Genomic DNA, 24,280 nt, shown 5'->3' on the forward strand with positions numbered 1-24,280 from the left:
AGGCTGTTGTATTTGTTTGCAGGATTGCTTTCCAGTAGTGGTGCCCTGTTCTTTCATTCCAGATCTCGGTGCCTCAGTACCTGTCTCTATTGTGGATGGTTCTGTTCCTCACCATTGTTTCTTTCCCTGCTGTTTAGCTGGGCTATTTCGCACACTATTCCGGTATTCTCACAGTTTTATTAGTGATTGCTCCGCATTGTGGCGCGGAAAAGTTCTCTGAAGAAAACTGACGTAGGCGCGCCTGAGTGGCACTTGTATATCCTCGCTGACGACGCGGACGACGTCAGGGCGGAGTCATGTGGTGCTGTCCCCCCGGCGCACAGGGATGCTGTGGCAAAACGTTTTCCGAATCCAGTCTCACGCCTGGGCATAATTCTACGTAAAGGAATCTGCGGCTAGAATCGTCTCTACCAGATACATTGTTACTGAAGGTAAGTAACTCGTACCTTTAATCTTGTTCGCTAGGTCATCCACCCTATCACCTACGCCAGTCAACTAAGTGGTCAAGTACTGCATTAAAGTCTCCATCCATTACCAGGTAACCAAGCGTTAAGCTCTCTAGTTTGGGGAACAATTCGAGGAAAAGCTACCTTCTATTCTCATTTGGCCCCTAAACTCTTCTGATAGTGTTGTCCTAGTTCTGAAGTTTACCTTAAATACCTACCATCCTTCACTGTTGCTTTCCTAATCACCGAAATCCTTTTGCAACAAGATAATTACCCCCCCCCTTATTTTGTCAGTAGAGTACGATTGACATTGAACCGGGAATCAAGTATGATATAAGTGTACCCACATCACACTGTAACAAGGCCATCCCAAAGTAATTGTCGTTGAGCCATGTTGAGATTATACAGCATTTAACTGGAGTTTTAGGCCCTGGACATTGAGGAAAACTAGTTGCAAGCAGTCTGCCATTGCGGTATGAGGTGATAACTCTAAAACATGGAGCCAGTGTCCCAAACCACCCACTCAGCTCTCAGAAAGGGTCAGCCCAACTTTCCTGGTCTGAGCCTTAACCCCCCCCCCCATGTAAAAGGTAGTGAATTTTTGCCCCTAGAGCACATCCAACTCAATCCTTTCCCATTAGCCTGCACAGTATTAACGATAATTTTGAGATGACCAGTAAGAGTAAACAAGTAATTTTAAAAAAACTGAGACTTTCGTACCGTAATACGATTTGGGTGTTTTGGTGGCATGCGATTCCCCACTCTAAATGAGACTCCATCCGGGCCCACCTGGGAAGACTAGCCTCCATAATGAGGTGGAGGGCTTTTATTAAGAGTTGCTTTTATAGTAGGATCATTGCAAATCCTAGGATGAGAGGCACATGGTTTTATCCACTAGTCGTCTTGGGTGAACAGCCATCGAGGTATGGAAGTCCAAGTTACTGTTACCATAAAATGTCTCTTAAGAAACAAAGTTTATCAACATCTCTTGAATGGCTGGAAGATCCCTCTGCTGAGCATCAGTTGGCTTCAGAAGTGGCTGGGCATGTCTCCTTGTTGGCACTCTGCCTCGCACTGTGATCTTTACAGCACTCTTTTGCTATCAGTGGTCTCCATCCCTGCGATCTCACTCGATTTCTTTGGCCGCTGCTTCCATTGTCTGCATTTCCTGGTGTGTCAGTGAGGCCTAGGAGTTCCTGGGTTTCCCCTGGATCATCGATGTTGTTTGTAATGTCACCTGTCACATCATGTGTGAGCAATGCATTTGGTAGGATAGGCAAGTTATGAATTTCATGTTTGTGCACTAGTGAAGACTTCTGCACCTGACGTGCTATACATGTTGTAATTACAGTGAAGATTATAGATAGCTAAAATACCCTGATCCGACCTTTGATGTGGAAACCTTCTTAAGAGTCAATGAGGGTAACATTTCTGTTAAAGTAAGCCTTTGGTTGGGAGAATAGCATGGAGTCACCAAGAACTACACATTATGGAGCTGCTGGCTATTTACTGGTGTGTCTTTGAGTTGACTTTTACCTGTGATCTCCTAACTTCCTGTTTCAAAATGTGCTAAAAGTAATTTTAATGTAAGAGATGACACTCTGCAGGTTACATGTTTCAATCTTACCTTTAGAGGAGCAGTACGTTTGGTGGCATGTTTTTCTTAGAATCTGACTAAGGTCAGGTTTCTGGCTCCCTGAAAGTTTTTGGTACGTGTTTTAGATTCAATTCATTAAAGTCTTTGAGGACAGTGATCTCAACACTGCACCGCAGTAAGATAATTACATTAAACATATTTTGTTGATTATTCATTAAATTAAAGCAAAGCATCGAATGGTCTGAAATTTCTCTTGCTCAACTGAGTAGCCTCCTTTAGCCCAAGGAAATTCAGGATTTTTCCAAGATTTCTCCTTTGCCCCTGCTCGCTTTGTGGACTACCAACAGTCAGAGGATTAAGGTTTATTTGGCCTTGCATACAGTCCATCACAGATAAGGGTCAAGTGCCAAGATTCTATTGATGAAAACATTGAGGACAATGATCCATCTTCTTACCTGGCAGGGGAATATCCTTTTGCAGAGAGAGATACTTCTGCTATGCAGCGGTGGGATTCCTTCCAGGAGCGTTACCCTTATGATGATAGGGAAGAGGAGCGACATCATTTTAGGGAGCCGTCGGTGAACGTTCCAGATTCTCTGGTATCTGAGCTCCGTCATATGATTGACGATTATTCAGATGTTTCCTGGATGCAAATGCTCCTCAGCGGACTTAACCTCCCCAAGAGTTTCCAGTGTTCTCCCTGGCCAGAGCACTCCCAAATCCACCAGGGAAAGAGTTCTCCTCCTCCAATAGTCATCACGGAGGATACCAAAGATGCTCAACAACAGGCAGAGGAAGGAGAAATACACAAGGACACAGACGCCGATGATGAATGGGATGACTATATAGCCCCCAGGCCACCATCTCCTATTCCTCCTTCTGCAGATTCCCCTCCTGCAGATATTGGGAGATTTCATGATCTTCTGGAGCTTGCCTCCAAGCGTTTAGTTATGCCAATGTCAGATAAATGGACGGTTTCTGATAAAATTTTAAGCCAGGCACCTAACGTACTGTATGGATAATCCCTATTGTTGATTTTCTATGGCAAGAAGGGCGACAACTATTGAGAACACGTGCTTTCGTTCCAGCTGTAATTACAAAAGTGGATAAAAAATAAATAAAGACTCCTGACCGCTCTCCCACATGCCTGATTGCTCATCCGAGGCTGGATTCTGTCATCATGCAGGCAGCGTAAAGAAGAATCAAGAATCCAGCATCTCCATGTTCAGCTGCACCGTGCAAGGAGTGGCACCGCCTCCACAATATTGGTAAGAAGTTCACTGCGTTGGTGGCCACCTCCATTAGGGCCTCTAATGCTGATAGGTGTGGTCAGACATTTCTACTCTGTTGAAGTATTTTCCAGACAATAAAAATAAAGAGGCGAAGGACATTTTGTTGGATGGAGGGAGAGCAATTTCGGAGCTCATTGAATTCTCCATGGATGTTTTATCGACTATGTTTCGCCAAATGGCAGGAGCAACCACCTTTCGTCCGGACGATCAAGTCAAGGTTCTGGACATGCCGATTGTTGGAGAGTGCTTGTTTGGTAAGCACATAGACGAGGCGTTACAATCCATACAAGCAGACACGGACAAGACCTTAGGTAGAATCCAGCAGTGCAGCTTTCAGTCCTTTCAGGGTAGAGTGCGGGGTAGTTCTTATCTCGTCTGGAATTTCAACAGCGGTACCGGCCATATCCGCAGAATACCTATCAGCCATACAGCCGGTCTTTTCAATCCAAAACTGCTCTGTCTTATTCAAGACCGGCACGACTCAAGAGGCAGCAATCTGCTGGAAAGTCCCAAGACACCAATAGGAGGCAATGAAGTTCGACAGGCCCCTGCCACCATAGTCCCACGCCACAATCCAGTTCTTCTCCACATTTTTTCTGAAATGGTGCTCCATTTCTTCAGACAAATGGGTTGTAGACATCTTCCAGCATGGCCACACCCAGGAATTCATTCAGCATCTTCCAAATGTTCCACCACGAAGAGTGCAGCTGCGCCATCTTCCTGATCTCAAAAAGGAGATACAATTGCTTCTTCTCAAGCAGGCCATAGAGGAAGTACCCCTCAGCCAACAAAATTGGGGGTTTTATTCTCACTTCTTCCTCATCAAAAAGAAAAAAAAGGAAAATGGAGACAGGTCATGGACCTCAGAAAACTGAATAAGTTAATCAAAAAAATAATTTTTCAGGATGCTCTCTCTTCAGGAGATTCCTCTTCCCATGGAAAAAGGGGATTATCTGTCTTCTCTCGATCTAAGCAATGCCCTTTTCCATATTCCCATCCATCCTCAGCATCGAAAAGTTCTCAGATTCGAAGTGGCAGGACTGCATTACCAATTCACAGTGCTTCCATTTGTTTTGAAATCCACTCCCAGGTAGTTCACCAAGTGCATAGCACTGAAGGCGGACGTTGTAAATGTAAATGTATTGCGACTTATATAGCGCACGTATCACCCGAAGGCATCAAGGCGCTTGCTTAGGGAACCCGTCCTGGTATTCCCCTGTGAGATACCCCGGCAGGGTATCCACAAGGTGAAAGCCAGGCATCCCGCCGCGAGGGGCCGTAGTGGAGATTAAGCAAGCTATTGCCCAGAGTCGCAGAGTGTGACCCCGTGAGTCGAGTAGGCACCGGAGTGAGAATTGTCGAGTCCGTGGAATTTTTGAGCCCAAGACCCGCCGAGGCAGGGAATCGAACCCTGGTCCATGGCCGATCTCAGCTTCCGGGTCTGCCGCCTCTAACCACTGAGCCACGCTTCTCCACAGGTCACCAGGTCGTTCCCTATCTGGACGATTGGCTCATAAAAGCTCAGACTTTTCAAGCAGCAGAAATTTTAACAAGAGCCTATCGGTATCTCTTCCGGTCTCTAGGTCTTCACATAAATCTGGAAAAATCGTCAATTATTGCAGTAAAATATCTGAGTTTTCTGGGTTCACCTCTCAACCCAATATTAGATCTGTTCACTACGTTCCTCAACAAAATGTGCCCCCTTTTTGCAAGCAGTAAACCTCATCCAAAATCGGGAAGGATGTCTTACAGTTTCTTTGGACGGGGATGTTCGTCTACGCCTTTATCCTGTTTCCGCTCATTCCTCGAGTACTTCAGAAAATGAAGCAAGAGCCGTTGGCTCATTCTCATTGCTTCCGGATGGACAAGACAATTCTGGTACACCTAGCTGCATCGCATTTCAGTGTACTCTGATTCTATTACCTCCAAGGGAGGATCTTCTCTGCATGAACCAAGGTCAAGCTGTTCATCCACAAAATCCCTCTCTTCATTTGTCGGCTTGGCTCCTCACTATGCTGAATTTGGGGATTTGAGGCTTACAGAGGAGTGTTCTTCGATACTTCAGAAGTCTCGAGCTCCTTCCACGCTAAAATGTTACACAGCTAAATGGAAGAAATTCTGTGCTTGTTGTAGCTCTCAAGCATTGCATCCTTTTTCATCATATCCAGAGCAGGTGCTGCCTTAATCTCTTGCACCTAGCCAAGTTAGGTCTTTCTCACTCATCGATAAAGGTTCATCTTGCTTCAATTTCTAGATATAGAAGGCGTTCAGATCAAGCTTCCCTGAGGTCTAATCGACTCAGCAAATAATTTATGAATGGACTCTTTAGAGCTTTTCAGCCTTTTAAACCTCCTCCAGTACTGTTGCAATTAAATACAGTTCAGTTGCAGCTAATGCGTCCTCCTTTTGAACCAGTACACAAATGTGAATTGAAATTCCTTTCTTGGAAGGTTGCTTTTCTCTTGCCCATTAAGTCATCCAGACGTATCCGTGAAATCCAAGCTTTCACTATAAAAGAACCATATCTTCAATTTTTGCAAGACCGGGTCATCCTACGCACTAACCCTTCTTTTATACCTAACGTGCCTTCAACTTACCACTTCAATGAGCCGTTTGTCTTACCAACGTTCTTTCCTAATCCATCCTCAGCAGCAGAAAGGTTGGTGCATTCACTGGAAATTAAACGTTGTTTAAAATGTTATCTACAAAGAACAAAGATCTTCTGTAAATTCTCTCAGTTACTGATCTCTTTCTCGGCACCTAGGAGAGGACAAGCCTTAACACGGGCCAGCATTGCTCGTTGGGTCACCTCAACGATTGTCTTTTGTCCTGAAAAGGCTGGTCGCCCACTTCCTGCGAAAAAGCCAGCTTATTCAACTAGGATTGTTGCGACTTCCTCTGCCCTGTTTGCAAGAGCACGCCTTCCTGATATATATGCAAGGTGGCAATGTGGGCAAATGCTCACACATTCATGAAGCATTACTGCCTCGATGGCTGGAAGAAGGCAGATATTGCTGTTTGACAAGCTGCACTTTGACGCCTCTTTGCTTAAGGTAGGCGACTTGTAGCCTTTTTTGTACTTTACATACTGGTTGGTTATTTTATACTTCCATGTTTGTTGTAAAACTGTATACATGTACTAACTGTTGACATATTTTTCCTTTCTTTTTGGTTCTTCTGATGTTCCAATTTTACATCATGGTGGGAAAGTTCATCTACCCATCACCTTTCTTTTTTAGGTCTCGCCTGTCAATGGGCTTTCGAGAATATAGGGGCTTAACGAGAGCTTAACCATCGGGCAATTTGATGCTGTGCCCGTGAAAAGCAAGCTCAATGCGCAAGCGCATTGACCGCAAAGCGCGTGCACATCAAAGCCATCTGCCTCCCTCCCACAGGCATCCTCCAGCATGTGCTCTGCCTCAGGCATTTCTCCTCCCCTAATTATTCACTGCCCACGGCCGCGCTACTTTCACTTTCACGGCCGCCAGGCCGTGTCTCTTTTTTTTTTTTCTTTCGAGATTTCGTTGCATTGCAAAATGCCCGCAGATAACTTTCTCTCGTGCTCTTTTTAACTTGTTTGTAATTATATTTGTAAGACTACAGTTGCGATTGCTGTTTTTTTAAATGACATGACTACATTTTTGAGCGAACACTGAGGTTCGAACACCTATCTCCCATTCACCCCAACTCCTCCCCCCTAATTATTCACGGCTGCTACAACACCTCCTGCTCACAGACGGAGACCTCCCCAATCAAACCTTCTCAGCCAGTCCTGACACAATGGCAATAACTGGAAAAAAATACAGCTGGTGCCGTTTTATGCACGTTTAGTCACCGAATGCTTTAGCTGGACTCACATCTGAAAGAAAATGGCTGATCGCGTTGAATTTGTTGTAATCGAATGGTCTTCAGCGCCAGGCAGCGCAGGCCCAATTATTATGAGATTTGAATAATTTAATGGGTCGAGCCCGTGTGCGCATTATACGGTTCCTGCACGTCAAGCATTTCGGGAACAAACTCGTTTAGGTATGAAACTGAAGCTATGTTTAAAGCTCATAGCTCTGCCGGCGAGCCCCATCCTGCACGGTGCAGAAATCGAAACTGCAGCTCTCCTCAGTGTCTCCAATCATGCCATCGCTGCATGAAAAGGTCAGCTCCTTTAGAGCCGCTTGTTTGGTAATTCGGAGCGTGACTTTCCCAACTTTTCCACTGCAACTCGGGACTTGGCAGTCTGACCCAGCTTTCGGTGCTAAAGTCCCTTTGCAAATGCGATCTAGGAATGCTGCATTTATCCATTTTGTGCACCACTCCTACTAGAATCCTTGTCAACTAAACCACCCTTTGCAGTAAAATTGAAAATAATATAGTCCGTTGTCTCTTTTCCCCTTCACTTCTGCTAAACAAAAGAAAACGAAATTCTCCCTGCTCTGTCATGTCTCCCTGCCCTTGCTCGCCTCACTTTTTCTCAGCCAATCTACGGCTCCCTTTTGTTGCTATGTAGAACTGAGGCGGGCAGTTCTGACTTCCTCTAAATCCCTTGCCTGCTATGCTGCTCTGTTGCCATGGAGACTGCTGGCCACTTAACCGTGCTCTTCCTATCAGTACCTGGTGCCTTGCAGCTTTTCTCGTACATACTGATGTCACACTCTGAACACATTTCTTTACACTCCACCGTACTGCGGTCGAAGCAAACCGAGACGATTTCAGACTCGTAGCAAATGCTGCGAGACAGTTAATGGATACTGCACACTGCCTATATATTAGTAACAAAACACTAAGGGCCGTCTCTAGGGCGATGCGATGGGTGCCATCGCAGAGAGCGCCGACTTGGGGTGGGGGCGCTATATTTATTGTTTTAAAAGCATCTGATGCTGCGTTCCTTTGTCCCAGCAATAGAAATGTCAAGATAACTCCTTTGATAAATGTTCTTCCTGGAGAGATACCGGAGCATTGTCTTCGAAATTATGACTCATTGTAGTGCAGAGGTTAATGTTCCTGCGGCTAAGAATGTGTCCATTTCAGATCATAAAGTGCATATAATATAAATTGGTCAATGGGATACCGCTAAGTTAAAATATAGAGCAATGAGCTATTAACTGTCATCAAAGAGCTGCATGCAAACGGCAAGGAATATATTAGAGCTATGTGTTTTTTGCCCTGTCTTTCGTTATCCTGCTATTGCAATAAGGGTTAATTTAACATCACTTAGCGCCACCACATACTCAATCTGTGCAACCATTCAACAACTGGTTCAAATATGTTCTCTCAATGTTACAAGCTTTATTACAAATGTAACAAAAAGATGTTAATATTTCACTTCTGTTCTTGGATTTTCGTCACAATAAAATACACTGAACATAATCTTCACAAAAGTTATTTACAAAAGTTTAAGCTATTGCCATTATAAATTACAATAACTTTTATTTAAGTATTCATTATTAAAAAAAATTAAAAGCCATTGTTATTTGTAATGTCAATACATGTAAGTCACGTAAATACAACACATATTGCATTACAAATACTATAGGTGTCACATTTGCGAAAGTTATAACTATTGGCATTGTAAATGACAAAGCTATTAATTTCACTATTTTCAAAACCAAAACCTAAATAAAAAATGTGTCATTTAAAATACCAATAGCTCAAACTCTCCTAATGCGAGACCTATTGCATTGCAAATGCTTGTCTCTTATTGTGGTTATTCTGCTTACTAGTCAGATTCAAGCATGGGAATCTATAAAAGATACAATACTGGAGAATAAACAAGTTACTTAACTGTACACTGTGGTTCTTCAGTATTGATATCTTTTATAGATTGACATGCAACCCTCCCTCCACCCGATTAGGCTTACCGGTTACCTCAGAGTTTTGTATACCTATCCACTTGTGCTAGAAATCTGAGGTATGGTGGCTCTGTAGGGGAAGGGCTCTGTGATTGGCTGAACTTTGGATTTTGTAAAATAAGGTTAAAAGGTTACTCAAGTGTGTTTTTCTGTTCTATGGAGGTCTATGGTGATGTTTTAATTCTGCTTTTTCTACTGTTACCGCGGTACTCCCACCATGACGACGGGTAAGATTCAAGCATGTGAATCTATAAAAAATATCAATACTGTGGAGCCACAGTGTACAGGTAAGTAACTTGTTTTTTTTATTTCTCCCCATCTGACATTTCCTGAGAGCAAGAGAGGGAAAAACGTAGAAAATAAAAATAGGGATGATTAGAAAGACAGAAAAACAGGAGGAGCCTAGCCTGGAAACATGATGGCCGCCTGAACTCTTGGCTCCGCCACCTCGTTCTTCTTCCCTCCGTACCGCTGCACATCCTGTCACTTCTCCGTTTATCCTGAAGCGGTACCGGATCTGGGAAGTTGCGCTGATTCCAGCGGTGTGTCTCCCGATGTTCTCCCTTCGGCGGAACAGATCGAATGTCCCGGTTTCCTTTCTGCTGTTGATGGCGGCGTCCTTCTCTTTGTTCTTGGGGCGGATGTGCTTCGGCCACCGTGAAGACGACCACGAACGGCGGTGCGGAGTCGATCGGCGAGACACGGCGGCCGCTTAGACTGTCTGCAGCGACGCGCTTTCCTTCACTTTCACCTCGGCACTTGATTTGGTTCACGGCAGCTGGTGCTACTTTGTATCCCCCTGTTCCTTCCTTTTGCGGAGCAGTGAGGAGGGGCCATTTTGTGTCGAGTGCTCTGTGGTGGACTTGGTGGCCTCATCAAATACTGAGTTATTTCTCTCAGCCAAGTGCACACTATGCCCGTGTGCCGCTCTGATGTAGACCTTACTGCCCATGTCTCAATGACCTCGCTGTTATTGCCGGGGCGCCCGTGTGATGTCGGACTGCCAAAAGGGGATGCCAGCATGGGGTCTCGAGGACCGGCCCTGGTCGTCGACCCTCGTTTGAGTGGAGCTGCATTATCTTCCTCTCCTGAGGCTCCCCTTCAGATCGCTTCGATTCTGGGCGCCCTGGCTGCTTTGCGAACCACTTGGGCAGGTCACGCCCGGGTCCTGGGGAGCCGCTTGGACTCCATCTTGTTTGCGCTGTCCACCACCATCCGAGATGGGGAACGCGTGCAGAGTGCTTCGTTATACCCTGTGCCCGAGCACCGTGAGCTGTTTATTCCGATGTGCTTTGAGACGCTGGAGGTGTGGGAATTGAATGCTGCGGCGACGCTGTCTGCAACCGTCATGGAGGAAGGTGCGAATCCTGGACTGGCGCTGCTGAAGGGGGGTCGGCACTGGGCGCCATGTCTTACTCCCACTCCTGGACCTGCTGCTGCTTCCTCCTCTGGTGTCCTGGGCTCGCCGTTTCTGCTCCCGCTGTTCACTTCTGGAAGACTGTTATGGCGCACCGCTTTTCGTGGTTCGCCGATGGCCCGCATGACTTTGTGTTGGACTGCCCTTTGTGTACGATGCACTGTCCGGCCATGGCATTTGCAGCGGTTCCAGTTACTCTGGTGGGCGGTTTACTTTTCGACTTTTGCTGCCACGTTGGACCGTCAGGGACAAGGTTGACAATCCTTTTCACTTAGTTTGCTGCTGTTTGTTTACTGGGACTGTGATGTTTAGACGGGGGACCTGGACGCTGGATCTGTTTTTCAACTGGGTTCATGGGTTGGGTGGCCGCGAATATACTGTTGGTCTCTTTTGAGCGACGATAATTTGGCCCTCCTCCGATTTCACTTGTGTGTAATAATTTTTCTTTTCTTTTCTTCCCCTTTTTTGTTCCCTATATTTCGGGTTTCTGTGGGCGACAGGCACGCTGACGGGGGGTGGGCCGTAGTCACACGCAGTGGTGCAGGGTGGGGGGGTGTTCTTATGTACTGTTTTATGTTTCTATGGCCCTCTTTTTCTTTTGTTCTTTGCTGTCTTCCTTTTCTTCTTTCGTTTTTTTCCTTCTTTGTATTTTTCTTCTTCCCGTGTGTTTGGACGGGGCCTGGGGCTGGGTGGGGTTCCTTTCGGGTGGGTCTTCCACTTTGTGCCTCTGGGGTTCGCACGGCTTCTGATGCTTTGTTTTTCCGGCGTTGTTGATAGTATGTGAATGTTGCCTATATGCTTCTCCTACCTGCTCTTCCTGACGAAATTGTGGCGAGTGCTTCCCTCCTACGTGGCTTGTTTCCCATATCGGCCACATTGTTGTATGACGCCGGACCCTTTCTTCCTGCTATAAAAGGTGCCCTTCCCTGTTCCACTTTTTGTGGCTTCGTTTGTTTACTATCCTGAAGCTGTATGTCGCTTGGGTGGGCCCATGAGGGCGCGAAATGTGATATACTGTTCGTATATGCCGTTGGTAATGTTTAATGCGTGACTTTACTTGTTGCGGTCCCTTGGTTGATATTATGTCGCGGGGCCCGCCCTTCCCGGCTCTGATCTGAACGTACGGTCCTCTTTCACTTTGAGAAAACAAAACCTGCATGATCCTTCTTACGTCTGCTATTGATGCGCTGTAGCACTATTGGTTTGGCTCTCCGCCTATTAAGATGACCTGTATTGTTTCTGTATGTCATCGCGGCCGGCCCGCAGTGGTTGTAGGCAGACGCTGTGTACTGTTCCTAAGCTGAATAAAGGTTTTAAAAAAAAAAAAAAAAAAAAGAAAGACAGAAAAACAGACACAAAGGGTGAAAGCAGGAACCTGCAAGAGTGAGACAAAGGGACAGGGAGCGTCTGGAAGTGGATTAAAGAGGCATGAGGTGCACTTAGACCACTGCACAGCTTTAGTATTCTTAACACCGACATTTAATTTCTTCACCAGCAGTTTCTGAGTAGAGCTTTGCGTACCAGCACTCATTCTTTTACAAATTCAGCACTGGGTCTTGACCAGAAAGCGGTTAACTGGGGATTGCTGACCAAACGTAATAAGCGTAAGTACTAACGGCCTCTTTGACCATAAAGATCTGCACCGGATCCACATATTAGGCTTTTGCTTAAAACACAGCTGTTGGATGGAGGCCTTTTTATGTTTTACTGTAAACTGAAGCGACATGACTTACAAACCTTTTTAATATGGATTCATAGGTCAAAATTGATTTCTGGCCGTACAGCTATATTTGAGGGAACTGAAAAGTGGCCCAGTTGATTTGTTTAGATATTGGATGCCCACCTCTGGAACCTTGCCAGCCCAGCAAGGATTCTCTTGTTGATTTCTGAAAATGCATTTTGTGGTTTTGCTTTATGCCTGGCCTAAGATCTAAAATGATGCAGAGATTAAACGAGGTTCAGACTTTTAGATATCTTTCTCTATTAAGCTTGGAGTCCAGGCCACGACACATACAATACCGTGTGAGGCTTTACTTTTTTACAGCTTCCCTCTGAGAAAAATGCCCATGTGTAAGAAGACAGAATAGAATACAATTCAAGAAAATATAGGATACGGAGTAGCAGGTTGCAGGGTGTGATCTAAAATGATCAGCACCATGAAATACACTCCAGGCAAGGAACTGGTCACACCACTATGTACAAAAGGGTGAGGGGATGTGGTGTGAAACACATTTTTAGCAGTCACCAAGCACTGTTAAATTGTGATGACATTTTTAAGTAACTCTACTTTCTTTTTCCAATAAAGGGGGTGAAAGAAGTTGAAAAGTGGCAAACTTGTAAGAGTCGGCGCAATCCATTGAATAAACCCCCCTCCGATGTTTGCTTCAACATACACAACCTGCAGACAAAATGCAAAGAAGGTAAGGATCGCTGTCTTGTGGTTTTTGTTCTGTAGCATGTCATGGAAAGGCTGGTTTCCAGTACACAGCTAGATACAAGTGGCTGTTTAGATAAACATATGGATGGAAGAAAGTCCTAAAGAGACCAATTCATTTGCAGTGATATGAAGAAGGCAATCTAGTATAATTTAACTTCTTTGCAACAGTACCTTTGCAGTCCTGGGTGTACATTAGTCTATTATATACATGCTGAACAAAAGTATCTCTAGGGTGTGTGCTGTTTGGGCATTAAAACAGTTCACATTTGTCCTGTTTTATGGCTAGCTCTCTAAATCTATTTAAATAGGAACACCCATGTTGCTCTGCAGGTGTTTTCGAATATAGTGTTAAAGCAAACATTTTAAAAATGATTGTTCATTGGCATCCTTCTACAATAGCAATACTTAGTCAAGCTGATGAAGTTCAGACCCATCTTGATTGTGTACATTTGCTGCAAAATTCAGCTACACATTAGTAGGCTGAACCTCTCTTTCCTTACCTTTTTCTAAAATTCGGGTTTCGGAGGTAACCTTTGAGTGAAAATTTGTCTCAGAATCGTGGTAATCGTGTAAAAATGTAGGGGACCTATGCATTGATGGGATTTTTAAGACACTGACCCAGCAGAGTGCGTGGGAACTAGTGTCACGGTCACCACTGACCATGTTTTATTACTTTCACCTGCGCAATTGTCAGAATATGTTCCTTCATTCTAGAGGAGCACCAAAGGAGTTTAAAGTGGCCTTTGAGTATCCGAGACACTTTGTCTAAAATGTATGCCACATTGTTGGTTGCTAGATCTGCTACAGTGAGAGGTTCCCAGAACTAGGATATGATTTGATCAGTGCACACAGGGTTGCAATAGGTTTACTTACTAAAATGATGTCAATGAATTATAAGCTTAAATTATTGCATTTTAAAGTCCTCCATGAAGTATTTGTACCAACACGACAGATCCAGCTAGTTTTGTAGTGTGCTATTGTGTTGTAAGTGGAGTTGGTTCTCTACCACCTGATGTGATAGTATCTTCTGATAAATGAGAACTTAAAAATGTCTATCAAGAGCTGTCTGGCATGACTGATAAACACCTAAATAGGTTTCCTTAGATTTGAATGCTGGAACTGTTCGAGGTGCAGCTCGTCCTTGAGTGGCTATTCACATAATAATGCTCTTGAAAAGGGGATAGCTAATAGGTTCGCTTAGAACCCTTGAACCCCCATACTCTGATTGCTGAAGGGATCTGTTCTATCTGAATGGAATTGATGAGACTTACTGCTATCTGATTGTGCCCATCACAAGGCCTAAACTATTTGGGTAGAGTTGTCTGCATATTTCCTGAAGAGACCAGTCGAGATATAAATACTAATGTAGCACAATTCAGTTTACACTGCATAATGGGCAGTCTCACCATCTTCATGTCATATCTTATATTGTATTTAATGTGTTTTGTAACTTTGTATTTAATTACTGTTTGTTTCTATGCGATGTCTAAAATCTGAGACGGCTAAATGATACTGGAAGTTTTCCTGACAGCCAACAGCACTAAAAGGTCATCGTAAAGTTACTGCAGCAGAGGTAACACGAATATACCATAATGCTAACACCACACCATCCACAGGACTCTTAAAATGTAATGACCTCTGCTTTTGATGACCCACGGTTCATACTCGACCTTATAGCGAACTTGTTGTTGTAGAACAGTTAACACTTAAGGAAGCCCTGTTAGAAATCCCACTTTCTACAGTTAGGGGTATTTGTACCTTCCCCAGTAAATTATGTATTACTCAAAGGTACATACTTCCATTGTGCATCTATGTACCTTCCATGTACTTGAATCTGTGAGTTTGGAACTTTTCTCCTGAAAAAGCATATCCAATGCACTACCCTATTTCTCATCCTGTGCCTCTATCAATATCTTTAATCTACATATACTTTCCTACTTTATGTATCTATATACTTCCAATGTAATTATGGATCTATATATTTATCACTTTCTTCTAATTTAGCATTTCCAATGCACTACCCTATTTCTCAGCCTATACTTCGCTCAATAGATCTTCTAGCCCAACCTTCTGACTCATCTCAAACTTCTTCTACTACTCCTTCCAATGCACTACCCTATCTCTCATCCTATATATCTATCAATATATCCTCTACATCCACTCTCTCATTTAGCCCAAACCCCATACCACTACTATGATTGCCAAAATAACCCTTTCAAGACTCTCCTACTCTACCCCTCCTTGCATCACCTGACACCTCTTTTACTATACCGATCCCCTAAAACAAACCTTTCTAAACTCTTCCCTCTGAGTCCTCCCCTCCAAAACTCCTTTTTACTCATCCAAAAGCCTCCTCCTACTGCTATGACCTAAAAATAAAATCCTTCACTCTTTTCTCCCTCCACTATCCTTTTCAATCGAAATTAACAGACTAACAAGTTCATTTCTCACATTCCATATTAAACTATACTAATATACTACCCAAATAACTGAATAACATATCCACTACTCATATTTTTTTACTATACTAATTTCCAACAGTAAACCTTTATGGGTTCCGGAGTGGCGTGCTACTCGCCAGAAAAGTGCTTCAGCACCCATCAGGGGTAACAAGTGCTATATGAATGCAAATCTTACTTTCCCTTTTATCCCTCCGCTATCCTTCTCACTCCAAGTAACTGACTAATATCCACCACTGAAATAACTTCATATTTCACCATATTAATTCCCCACTAATCCTATGTAGGCTTCCTGAATAGAGTGCGTCAACAAGCGCTATATAAATACAAACCTTTGTCCTCCTCTATCCTTCTGCTATCATTCCAAATCCAATTAACTGACTAACCTATCCACCACTTAAAATGTACTTGCATGTTTCACTATAGTCATTCAACACTAATCCTCTATGGGTCCCGGAGTAGCGTGCTACTCGCCGAAAAAGCGCTTTGACGCCTCGTCAGGGGTAGTAAGCGCTATATAAATGCAATTACAATACAATACAATATGAGTCAGTGGGCTGTAAAATTCGGTGCTCGTTGCCGTTGTATGTCAATTTAATGCACATATATTCACATAGTACACCACAAAGTAATCAGTAAGAAGAAAGACTGTCGTACTTAAATTGTATTATATTATATAATGTGAAGGGAACATCTCATTTAGCCTGGTTGTAAACTGAGCAGGGCTGCTCCATACTGTGTTTCCTGAATAGGCTCAATAATCATTAAATATGACGTTATAAATATAGCTTCAGTAGTGAAGGATGATTTCTGTCACCTGTTGATTAAAAAAGTATTATAAGTAGTTAACATATATTCAAAATATTTTATGACAGTAACAGCGAGAATAAACATCCAGAGGTACTGCCAATGTTTATCCAAATTATCTGGTTGTCTACTTGAAGTCAGATGCTTAGTTTCACCTTTGGTGCCTGAGGCAGTGGACAGTTCTGTAGCAAACATGACTTTTAGGTCATTTAGCATTGATATACATTTTTTTATTGATTTTCCTAAAACATTTTTGTAAGGGCCTCTGTGCGGTAGCATAACAGTAGCCCCCATGGATGCGGCGGGGATGTCCCTGCCCTCCTGGGGGTCCCCTCCAGCATGGGCAGAGGGTCCTTGGCCTGCGAACTCCTAACTGGGTCTGCAACGTGGGGGGCCTCCTCCATCTATTTTGCAGGGCGGCCTCATCAAGTTTCGTTACACCACTGCCTCTGTGCTGCCGTTTAGGCAAGCCCTGCCTTCAGTAAATTAATAATAACCAATTTTATTGATATGAACCCAAAAACCAGGTTCCTGCTCTCACCAGGGGCAATGTCCTAAAGCCTGAGTCCTATCTTTCTGAAACTCTAGGATGATTCTACTACATGTCCGGTATTTTCTTACAAATGTTGCATAGTGGTGTTGAGTGCTTAAAGAACTAGATCGGATTTGCAATTGTGCAGTTCAGTCCTTCCTTCTACGCTGACAACCTTTGGGTCACTTATACTAACACTAAGAGCATGATTGACATTTCTAGAAGGTCATATAGTTGGGCCAAGTAAAGTAATCTTAAAATTAATTTCTTTGGTTATCTTGGTTTGGTGATAGTTCCTTTATTACCTGTTGGTGGGTAAGCAGCAAGCAATCGTGTCAAAATGTTGTATTTTAAGCTTCCCACATAGCATCCATGTAACCTTATATTTTAGGTGCCATATCCACAATGCGCTCTGCAAAGAAAGTGATTGAGTTGATTGTACTTTTTTTTTAAGGAAACACTAAAGTGCTTATAGGTAGACCCAGGTGACTGCAGCTCAGTGGTTCATTGTGGTGTCTTTTTATGCTAGACGTTTTTAGGTTGCTTGTCAGAGTTTACACTTGATGCAGAAAAATAGAGTAGTTTCTCCTAAAGAACTGTAGTGCTTTGGAGGAGGGAGATTATTATACAATACTGAGGACTCTTACTTTATAGAAGTTTTTTGGCATTCGCAATTCTTACAACGGACACCTCAAATGTGAAAAAAGAGTACATATGCATTTATCTTAAGGGATTTTGTTCATATTTTTTACAGCTAGCTGTGGCAGAGAAATAACTTAAAAAATACACATATTTCATGACCATTGTTTCATACCAATTTGTTGTATTTGATCTCGGTCTCGAAATTGGATCATGCTGTGACCGCAGTAAGAAGTAGAGCTAACGTTAAGTTTAAATGAATGCCATTGTTAATCTTTGACCTATTTTTGTAAAAAATGAGGTGGTGTCTCATGCCGCAACAAGTAGAATTAGCATTTTTGATCAAGCTGATTTGCCCTATACATTATTCGGTGATACACCAGGGCAACATTTTCTCACAAGGCTGTTACTTGAATATTGGCAAAGCCGCATTTCAGATAGTCCAATTCCCATTCTATTCCGCTGGACGTCACCTCACTGAGGAGAGGGGTCACCTTCTCTATGGTATCTGACTACCTGGCACTGTCTTCTCATAAGGCTGTACAGCACTTCATTGCTCTCGAGCAGGGTTCAGGCTTTCTAAATTACAGTTCACACTTGGAGGACAATGCGTGTTGCCTTGGTTCTGTGCTTCGAATGATGTGAAGAGAGGAGGGAGTGACAAACGACCATCCGAGTCTGAAATGGAGGACTTCACATGCACTGCCAGCTTTGAAGAATAGGAGCCCGACACCAGCTTCAGTGCTTTGTGCTGCATGTCATTCTCCAGATGTTAATAGTCTTTACATAATGATAGCTTGTACTTTAGAACGATTTTATTAGCTTGTGGTAATACAGTACTTTAAATGCAGTTAAATACTTTTACATGAAATGAGGTTAACTTGTGCTTATTTCAGCAGTAAAAAAGCAAATTCAGCAGTTAGTTGTAAATGGCTCCTGAATGTTTATTGATCAGTGTTAGACAACACATTCTGTGGAAATAAAACTTAGGGAATCTTTTCTTTCTTATTTACCTTAGCTCCAAAGGCCGTCTAGTCTAGGTTTCGGCTGTAGAAACATAGCAGTACTTTACCTAGATGTTTTTCATGAACTTAGATCGTGTTTTATGTGTCAGAATATTCTGTCTGTTAAATCTCACTGTTTGTTGTCTGTGATCGCAAGCGAATGAATGAATGAATGAATACTTTCTTGTAGAGCGCATGGCTACCCTCGAGCATCCCAGCGCTATAAGACCGGAGGACGTTAGAAGGACATTATTGAAACAAGAATGTCTTTAATCGCTTCCTGAAAGCCAGATGGTTAAATTCATGCCTGATGTTGTCTGGGAGTTTGTTCCATCCTTTGGCTGCTTGTACAGAAAGCCAGCGGCCACCCATCCGAGCCAACTTCACCCTGGGTACTACCAGCAGATTTGGCTGGTTAGATCTAAGGGATCTCACCGATTGATGGCGACGAAACAGGGGATCAAGAATGGAAGGGCAAGCACTATGGATGTACTTATGTGCCAAACACAAGGTTTTAAACCTATTCCTTTCCTGAATAGGTAGCCAATGAAGCAACCGAAGTGAGGCCTTGGCCAGGCATCGTTTGGGGACTTTCATGAGCAGACGAGCTGCACAGTTCTGCACAGATTGCAGAGTTTTTATGGTACCTGCTGGGGCTCCCATATAGACGGCGTTTGCATAGTCCAGCCGCGAAAGAATCAGCGACTGGACCAGCACTCGTCTAGCTTCGAATGGAAGGAGATCTAGGACTTTTTTAAGGACTCTCAGCAATCCGTAACAAGTCGCGGCCACCTTCTTGGCCTGGTATTGGAATCCTAGCGAGGAGTCCAGCCAGACCCCCAAGCATTTTATTTGGGTCTTAGGCACCGGAGGGGGTCCCAGACAATGCGGCCACCAGGGGTCCAAGTTGATTGGGGCTGTATAGCCCAAAAGCATAATGTCCGTTTTGGCCCCATTTAACTTTAAAAAAGAAGGTCATCCATTCCAGGACTTTGGTGAGACACGGGGTCAGATTATTGATCCCCTTATCTAAAGCATCGTCCCTCACCAAAGAGACGACCAGCTGCGTGTCATCGGCGTAGGTGACAAGTTGGATTCCCCAGGGAAGCAACACCTCAGCCAAAGGTCTCATGTAAATGTTAAAAAAGGTAGGGCTGAGTGATGATCCCTGGGGAACGCCGTGACTCAATTGCAGCTGGCTCGATGACACCTCTTCCTCAAAAACGGAGAAGCATCTGTCCGATAGAAAGGAATGGAGCCATTTAAAGGCCAGTCCGGAAACCCCTGCAAGATGTAGCCGGTGCAGCAGGAGAGAGTGGTTCACAGTATCGAAGGCTGCGCTGAGGTCCAACAGGACCACCGCAGCGCAGCCTCCCGCATCCACAATGCCTCTGACTGCCTCCACCACCGCCACCAAAGCTGTCTCTGTTCCTTGCTTGGCTCTGAACCCTGTCTGGGTGGAATGTAGTGCACCTGTGGACTCAATAAAAGAATAGAGGGCCTGATTCACGTGTTTTTCAGCTATTTTGCTGAGACCCGGTAGTAACGAAATAGGCCTATAGTTAGCCAGATCTACAGGGTCCAAACTAGTTTTTTTTAGCAGGGCCCTGACCTTTGCCTTCTTCCAGTTGGGGGGCACTACTCCAGAGGCCAGAGACGCATTGATGACCTGCATTATCGCCGGGCAGACTGTCCCTGAAACCTGTTTAAGAACCGCCGGAGGTGCAGCATCCAGCAGGGAGCCCGATTTCAGGTTGCTAAGGAGACTTTCCACACTAGCCAGATCTAATGGCGGGAAGGCTTTAAGACCTCCAGAAAAGTTTGGGGCTACCTCCTCCGCCCCCTCGTTTTCACTCTCCATTTTGTCTGGAGTATATGCCATTGGCGCAAAACTGGAGTAGATATTCGTCACTTTGGACGCAAAGAAAGCGGCTAGTTCCTCACAGCGTTTCTGTGGGTTCGGAGCAGGACTGGTGGCCCTAGGGGTAGTGATCAGAGATTGAAAGATTTTAAAAATTTCTCTGGGGGTATTAGCTGCTTCCGCGATTTAACCTGATAATATGCGGCTTGTTTAGATTTTAATAATTTTTTGTACGATCTCAGGGCTGATTTATATTCAGTTTCAGCCGCAGGGGCAAAGTCCTTTCTCCACTTCCTTTCCGCTCGTTTGCATCGTTGTTTATGCTCCTTAAGTTCCCCAGAGTACCATGGTTGTTTATTAGGGCCCTCTCGATGCCATACCTCTTTTTTAGGGAGGGTGGCGTCTAAGGTGGAATTAAGCCACTTGTCAAAGGCTTCATTAGCTACCACTGGTGAATATCAGAATAGGAATTTCAACTGTTATTTTAGAGACAGGCTGGAAACAGAGTTTGTAATTGAATTCCTGAAAAACTCTTCCATTATTGTGTCTGCAACATGGCAATGCGAAGGTCTTGCATGCAAATTATAGCGAATTCATGCGAAACTATTTAAGAGCAGTTTGAGTTTGGTTGATGCTCTTGGGTGCCTTCCATATTCCATAGGTGGAAGTGTCTGGTCACTTAGTGAGACCTTTAGAGTCTGGGTGAAGTCCTTTGTATGTCAGTGGCCATGTAGGTTAACACGGACTTACAATGAAAATAATTATTCTATGTCAATTAGTTTTGTGTATCTTTAGGAAAGTGGCCTTCCACTGTTTGAGGGCAAACCTTGCCTGTGAGATACTGTGCTGGACAAGACCGTTTTCCCCCTATGTAAGCCATTACCTCCTCTTCCCTGTCATAGTCCTTTCCGATTGAGTATTAGATCCTCCCACCAGATAAGACATCAAGCTAAAAAATATTGTATTCCATCCTCCCAACATGGCGCCTAGTCTCCATCCTGTCACCTGATATAAAAGGTTGGGGCACCCACATCACATCCTGTTATTTTTTGGTGAGTCACCAAGCGGAAGGTAAGTGCTGTGTGTAGTATTGTCTTTGTAGTAATATTACTGGCCTTGCATGGCAGACTTCTGCAGTGGGCTTTCACTACTTGTACTGCTTTTGCAGTACTGGGGTCGAAGCCTGAACTATTCGCAACATCATTTGAGGCTGAACGCACAGGTGTAGTTTGGTGATTTGTTCTTGGTAACTGGTGCCAGGAAAAACAAAGCCAAGTGAGATGGGGCTGGATTGCTCTAGGGTACGGCATGCTTTTTCTACCCTAAATTGTTTGTTTAGAATTAGTGTGTGCGTGCTGTATATTTGAAAATGGAGCACAACAAATGTGTGCAAAAGAATATGGAGCAGCCTGTGGGTTTAGTTCCTTCTATGACTGACCTGCAGGATTTGATCCAGGAGGCTGTTACAGCAGCCTTTAAAGACAGAAAGGGGGCTCTCTATCCTAAAAAGCTTCACATGGAACCTGATGATCAATAAAAACCCTGCTATGGAAGAGGTCAAAGGAAGGTTTATTTTGCATACATTTCACGCTGGTCACGCTGAAGACTGTGTGACTTGTTACGTCACTGAATTGGGTCATGCTCGTACGTATTATGTGTAAAGCAGCAGTGGCTGTCAGGTTCTGCAAGATGCGCTTAAAAGTCTATTGTAAAAAGCACAAGGCACTTTTAGCATCTGAGTGCCTGGAAATACACATTTATTTCCTCCAGGAGACCAGAGACCATGTGAAATGTCTCCCAGTGCTGACATTATGCTCAAGTACCTGAAAAATAACAGATGCTGTTATGGTCCTTATATCACAGAGTGGTGCAGTACGCAGCCAGGAAACATCAGTGGAACATAACCCTGAGCTGCAAATTCATTGTTGAGATTGGCAGAAGAAAATGATACTGTATAAGATTCTATGGCTTTTCACGTCTGGTAGGATAGCTCGGCAAGCAAGCATTGGCACCAGCCCATCTTCCAGACGGTCTTAAATGTTTTCGTTTTTGAGAGCTCCAATTCAGCTTAGTAAGCAAGATGTGTTTGTGTCTATAATGTAGCACACGCTTGCTATATATAGATGTAATTCAGTTTGCCAGTTTCTCTAGTTTATTTTAAGAAATGTTACGATAGTAAGGGAATGTTTTATTTCTTTTTCATCTACTTTTAGTTGATGCACAGTGCAGTGATTTTTTTACGAATTGACTTTATTTAATTCCAAATCCTTACATGGTAGTGATGGTGTGCTTGTTTTTCATCTGCATCCAATTCCAGGAGGTACGTACCTGCGGCGATAATCTTTCTTAACTGAGATGGCGCCTAGGTTCTGTGATGTAAATAAAGCAAATTACCAACGAGAATGGAAAGTTCACTAATGCTCAGCCTGTTTTGTCAGATTGAATTTGGTCATGGACTTGCTTTACTTGCCCGTCTGCCAAGCTTCCAGTGCCTTTCACATCTTGCACACATTTTGAGTTCAGCAGACTGCTTTTGTGCCACCTCCTTCCAGCTGCTTCTGTCCTTGCTGCCTGGTATGGCTTGACACCACCAGTTCATCTATGCGATGCCGGTGGCCCAACAGCCTGATTTAGGTCTCCAGAAGGAGCTATTAATGACGACACTTGCTGGCCATCTTCTGTTGTGAGCGCCACAAGCTCCTCTGAACTGAAGACGTGCCTTTCAGTAATGGGGCCTGTTTTTTCTTTCCATTAATTGTATCTAGTGCTATCGAACTGAAAAGCCAGCATTTCAGTCTGTTTCTTCTGACCCTTCTTTTCACAAATTGTATGTGGTTTTAGGATTTACGCTATCTGGAGTCTCTGCGGGGACGGGGATTGTGTTTGAGATCCTTGCCCATATTGTTTCCTCTCCTCTTATCCTTATCTTTACGAGTTCCATTCTTGGCAAGTGTTTAACTTAATTCACTTTTTTTCTGGTCTGGCTAAGGCCAAGATCTTTAGTTCTTATTAAAATTATTGTTATATCGTTCACATTTTTGCTTCCCTTCAGGACCCCATACAACATGGGTGAGTGGGTCAGCACACTGCAGATATTGTCAAACTTTACTATGAGTGACCGCATTCTCTTCTTTCACTAGGGGCACATCCACACACAAAGTACATCCATCCCTTCAGTGTCAGGGACTACTATAGTAATGTGGACTTTTTGAGATCCAAAAATATTTTTGCTTTTTTCCATTGGTGTTTTTTAAATTTTACTTTGTCATTGTCAAGAGCCTGCTGTTCCCACAACAACGGTGTTTTACAAAAATCATGGCTAAACAGGCTGGCGGTCAACGACAGATCGACTGGCTTCGCCGCTTTTTGTTGCACGTAGGCAGTAGCTTGGCCCTGCAGAGGCAATCAGACCACATGGGGAACATGCAGAAGGGAAGGAGCAGAAGAAAAGGAGAAACGAGCCAGATCAAATCTCTTTAAATACTTGATAATCCTACTTGCTTAAGCTTAATTCAATAAATAAGGTATAACCAGCTGACGAGATAGCACCTGAAAAAATACAAAAAGTAAAAGGCGCAGAAAAAGGAGCCCCTTGGTTCACCCAAAGTCTACGAGACCAAAAAAGAAAGCTTTGTTACCTCGAAAGATGCTGGAGGAAATCTAAAAAGGACACTGATAGGGAAGTATACAGAACATTGTTTCAATTGTGTAAAAAGCTCATCATTTCAGCTAAGAAAGATTACTATGAAGCACGCATGAACAACGCCACAAATATTCAGAAAGAGACTTTTCAAATACTGAAAGAGCCAAGTAAGAAGGAGGAAAAGGCTGACATATATTAATCAACTGTGACACCTTTCAGGGATATTTCCTTGGAAAAGTAGAGACCATACTGTCAGATATCAAGAAGGACAACCCGGCTATACGCACCTTGCCACTGCCCCCT

At 43.8% G+C, this 24,280-nt stretch overlaps 1 protein-coding gene across 2 annotated transcripts in view; it reads left to right on the plus strand.

The window, feature by feature from the left end:
* LOC144818446 (lysine-specific demethylase 4C-like) overlaps positions 1–24,280 on the plus strand; it is a 1,795,190-nt gene that overhangs the window by 1,010,157 nt on the left and 760,753 nt on the right. For both annotated transcript variants that reach the window (XM_078675868.1, XM_078675869.1), the window contains one exon: positions 12,901–13,015. In XM_078675868.1, coding sequence (XP_078531994.1) covers positions 12,901–13,015 — 115 coding nt within the window. The remainder of the gene's footprint in view (positions 1–12,900; positions 13,016–24,280) is intronic.

This window comes from Lissotriton helveticus, chromosome 2_1 (genome assembly GCF_964261635.1).
Source record: "Lissotriton helveticus chromosome 2_1, aLisHel1.1, whole genome shotgun sequence".
Lineage (NCBI taxonomy): Eukaryota > Metazoa > Chordata > Amphibia > Caudata > Salamandridae > Lissotriton > Lissotriton helveticus.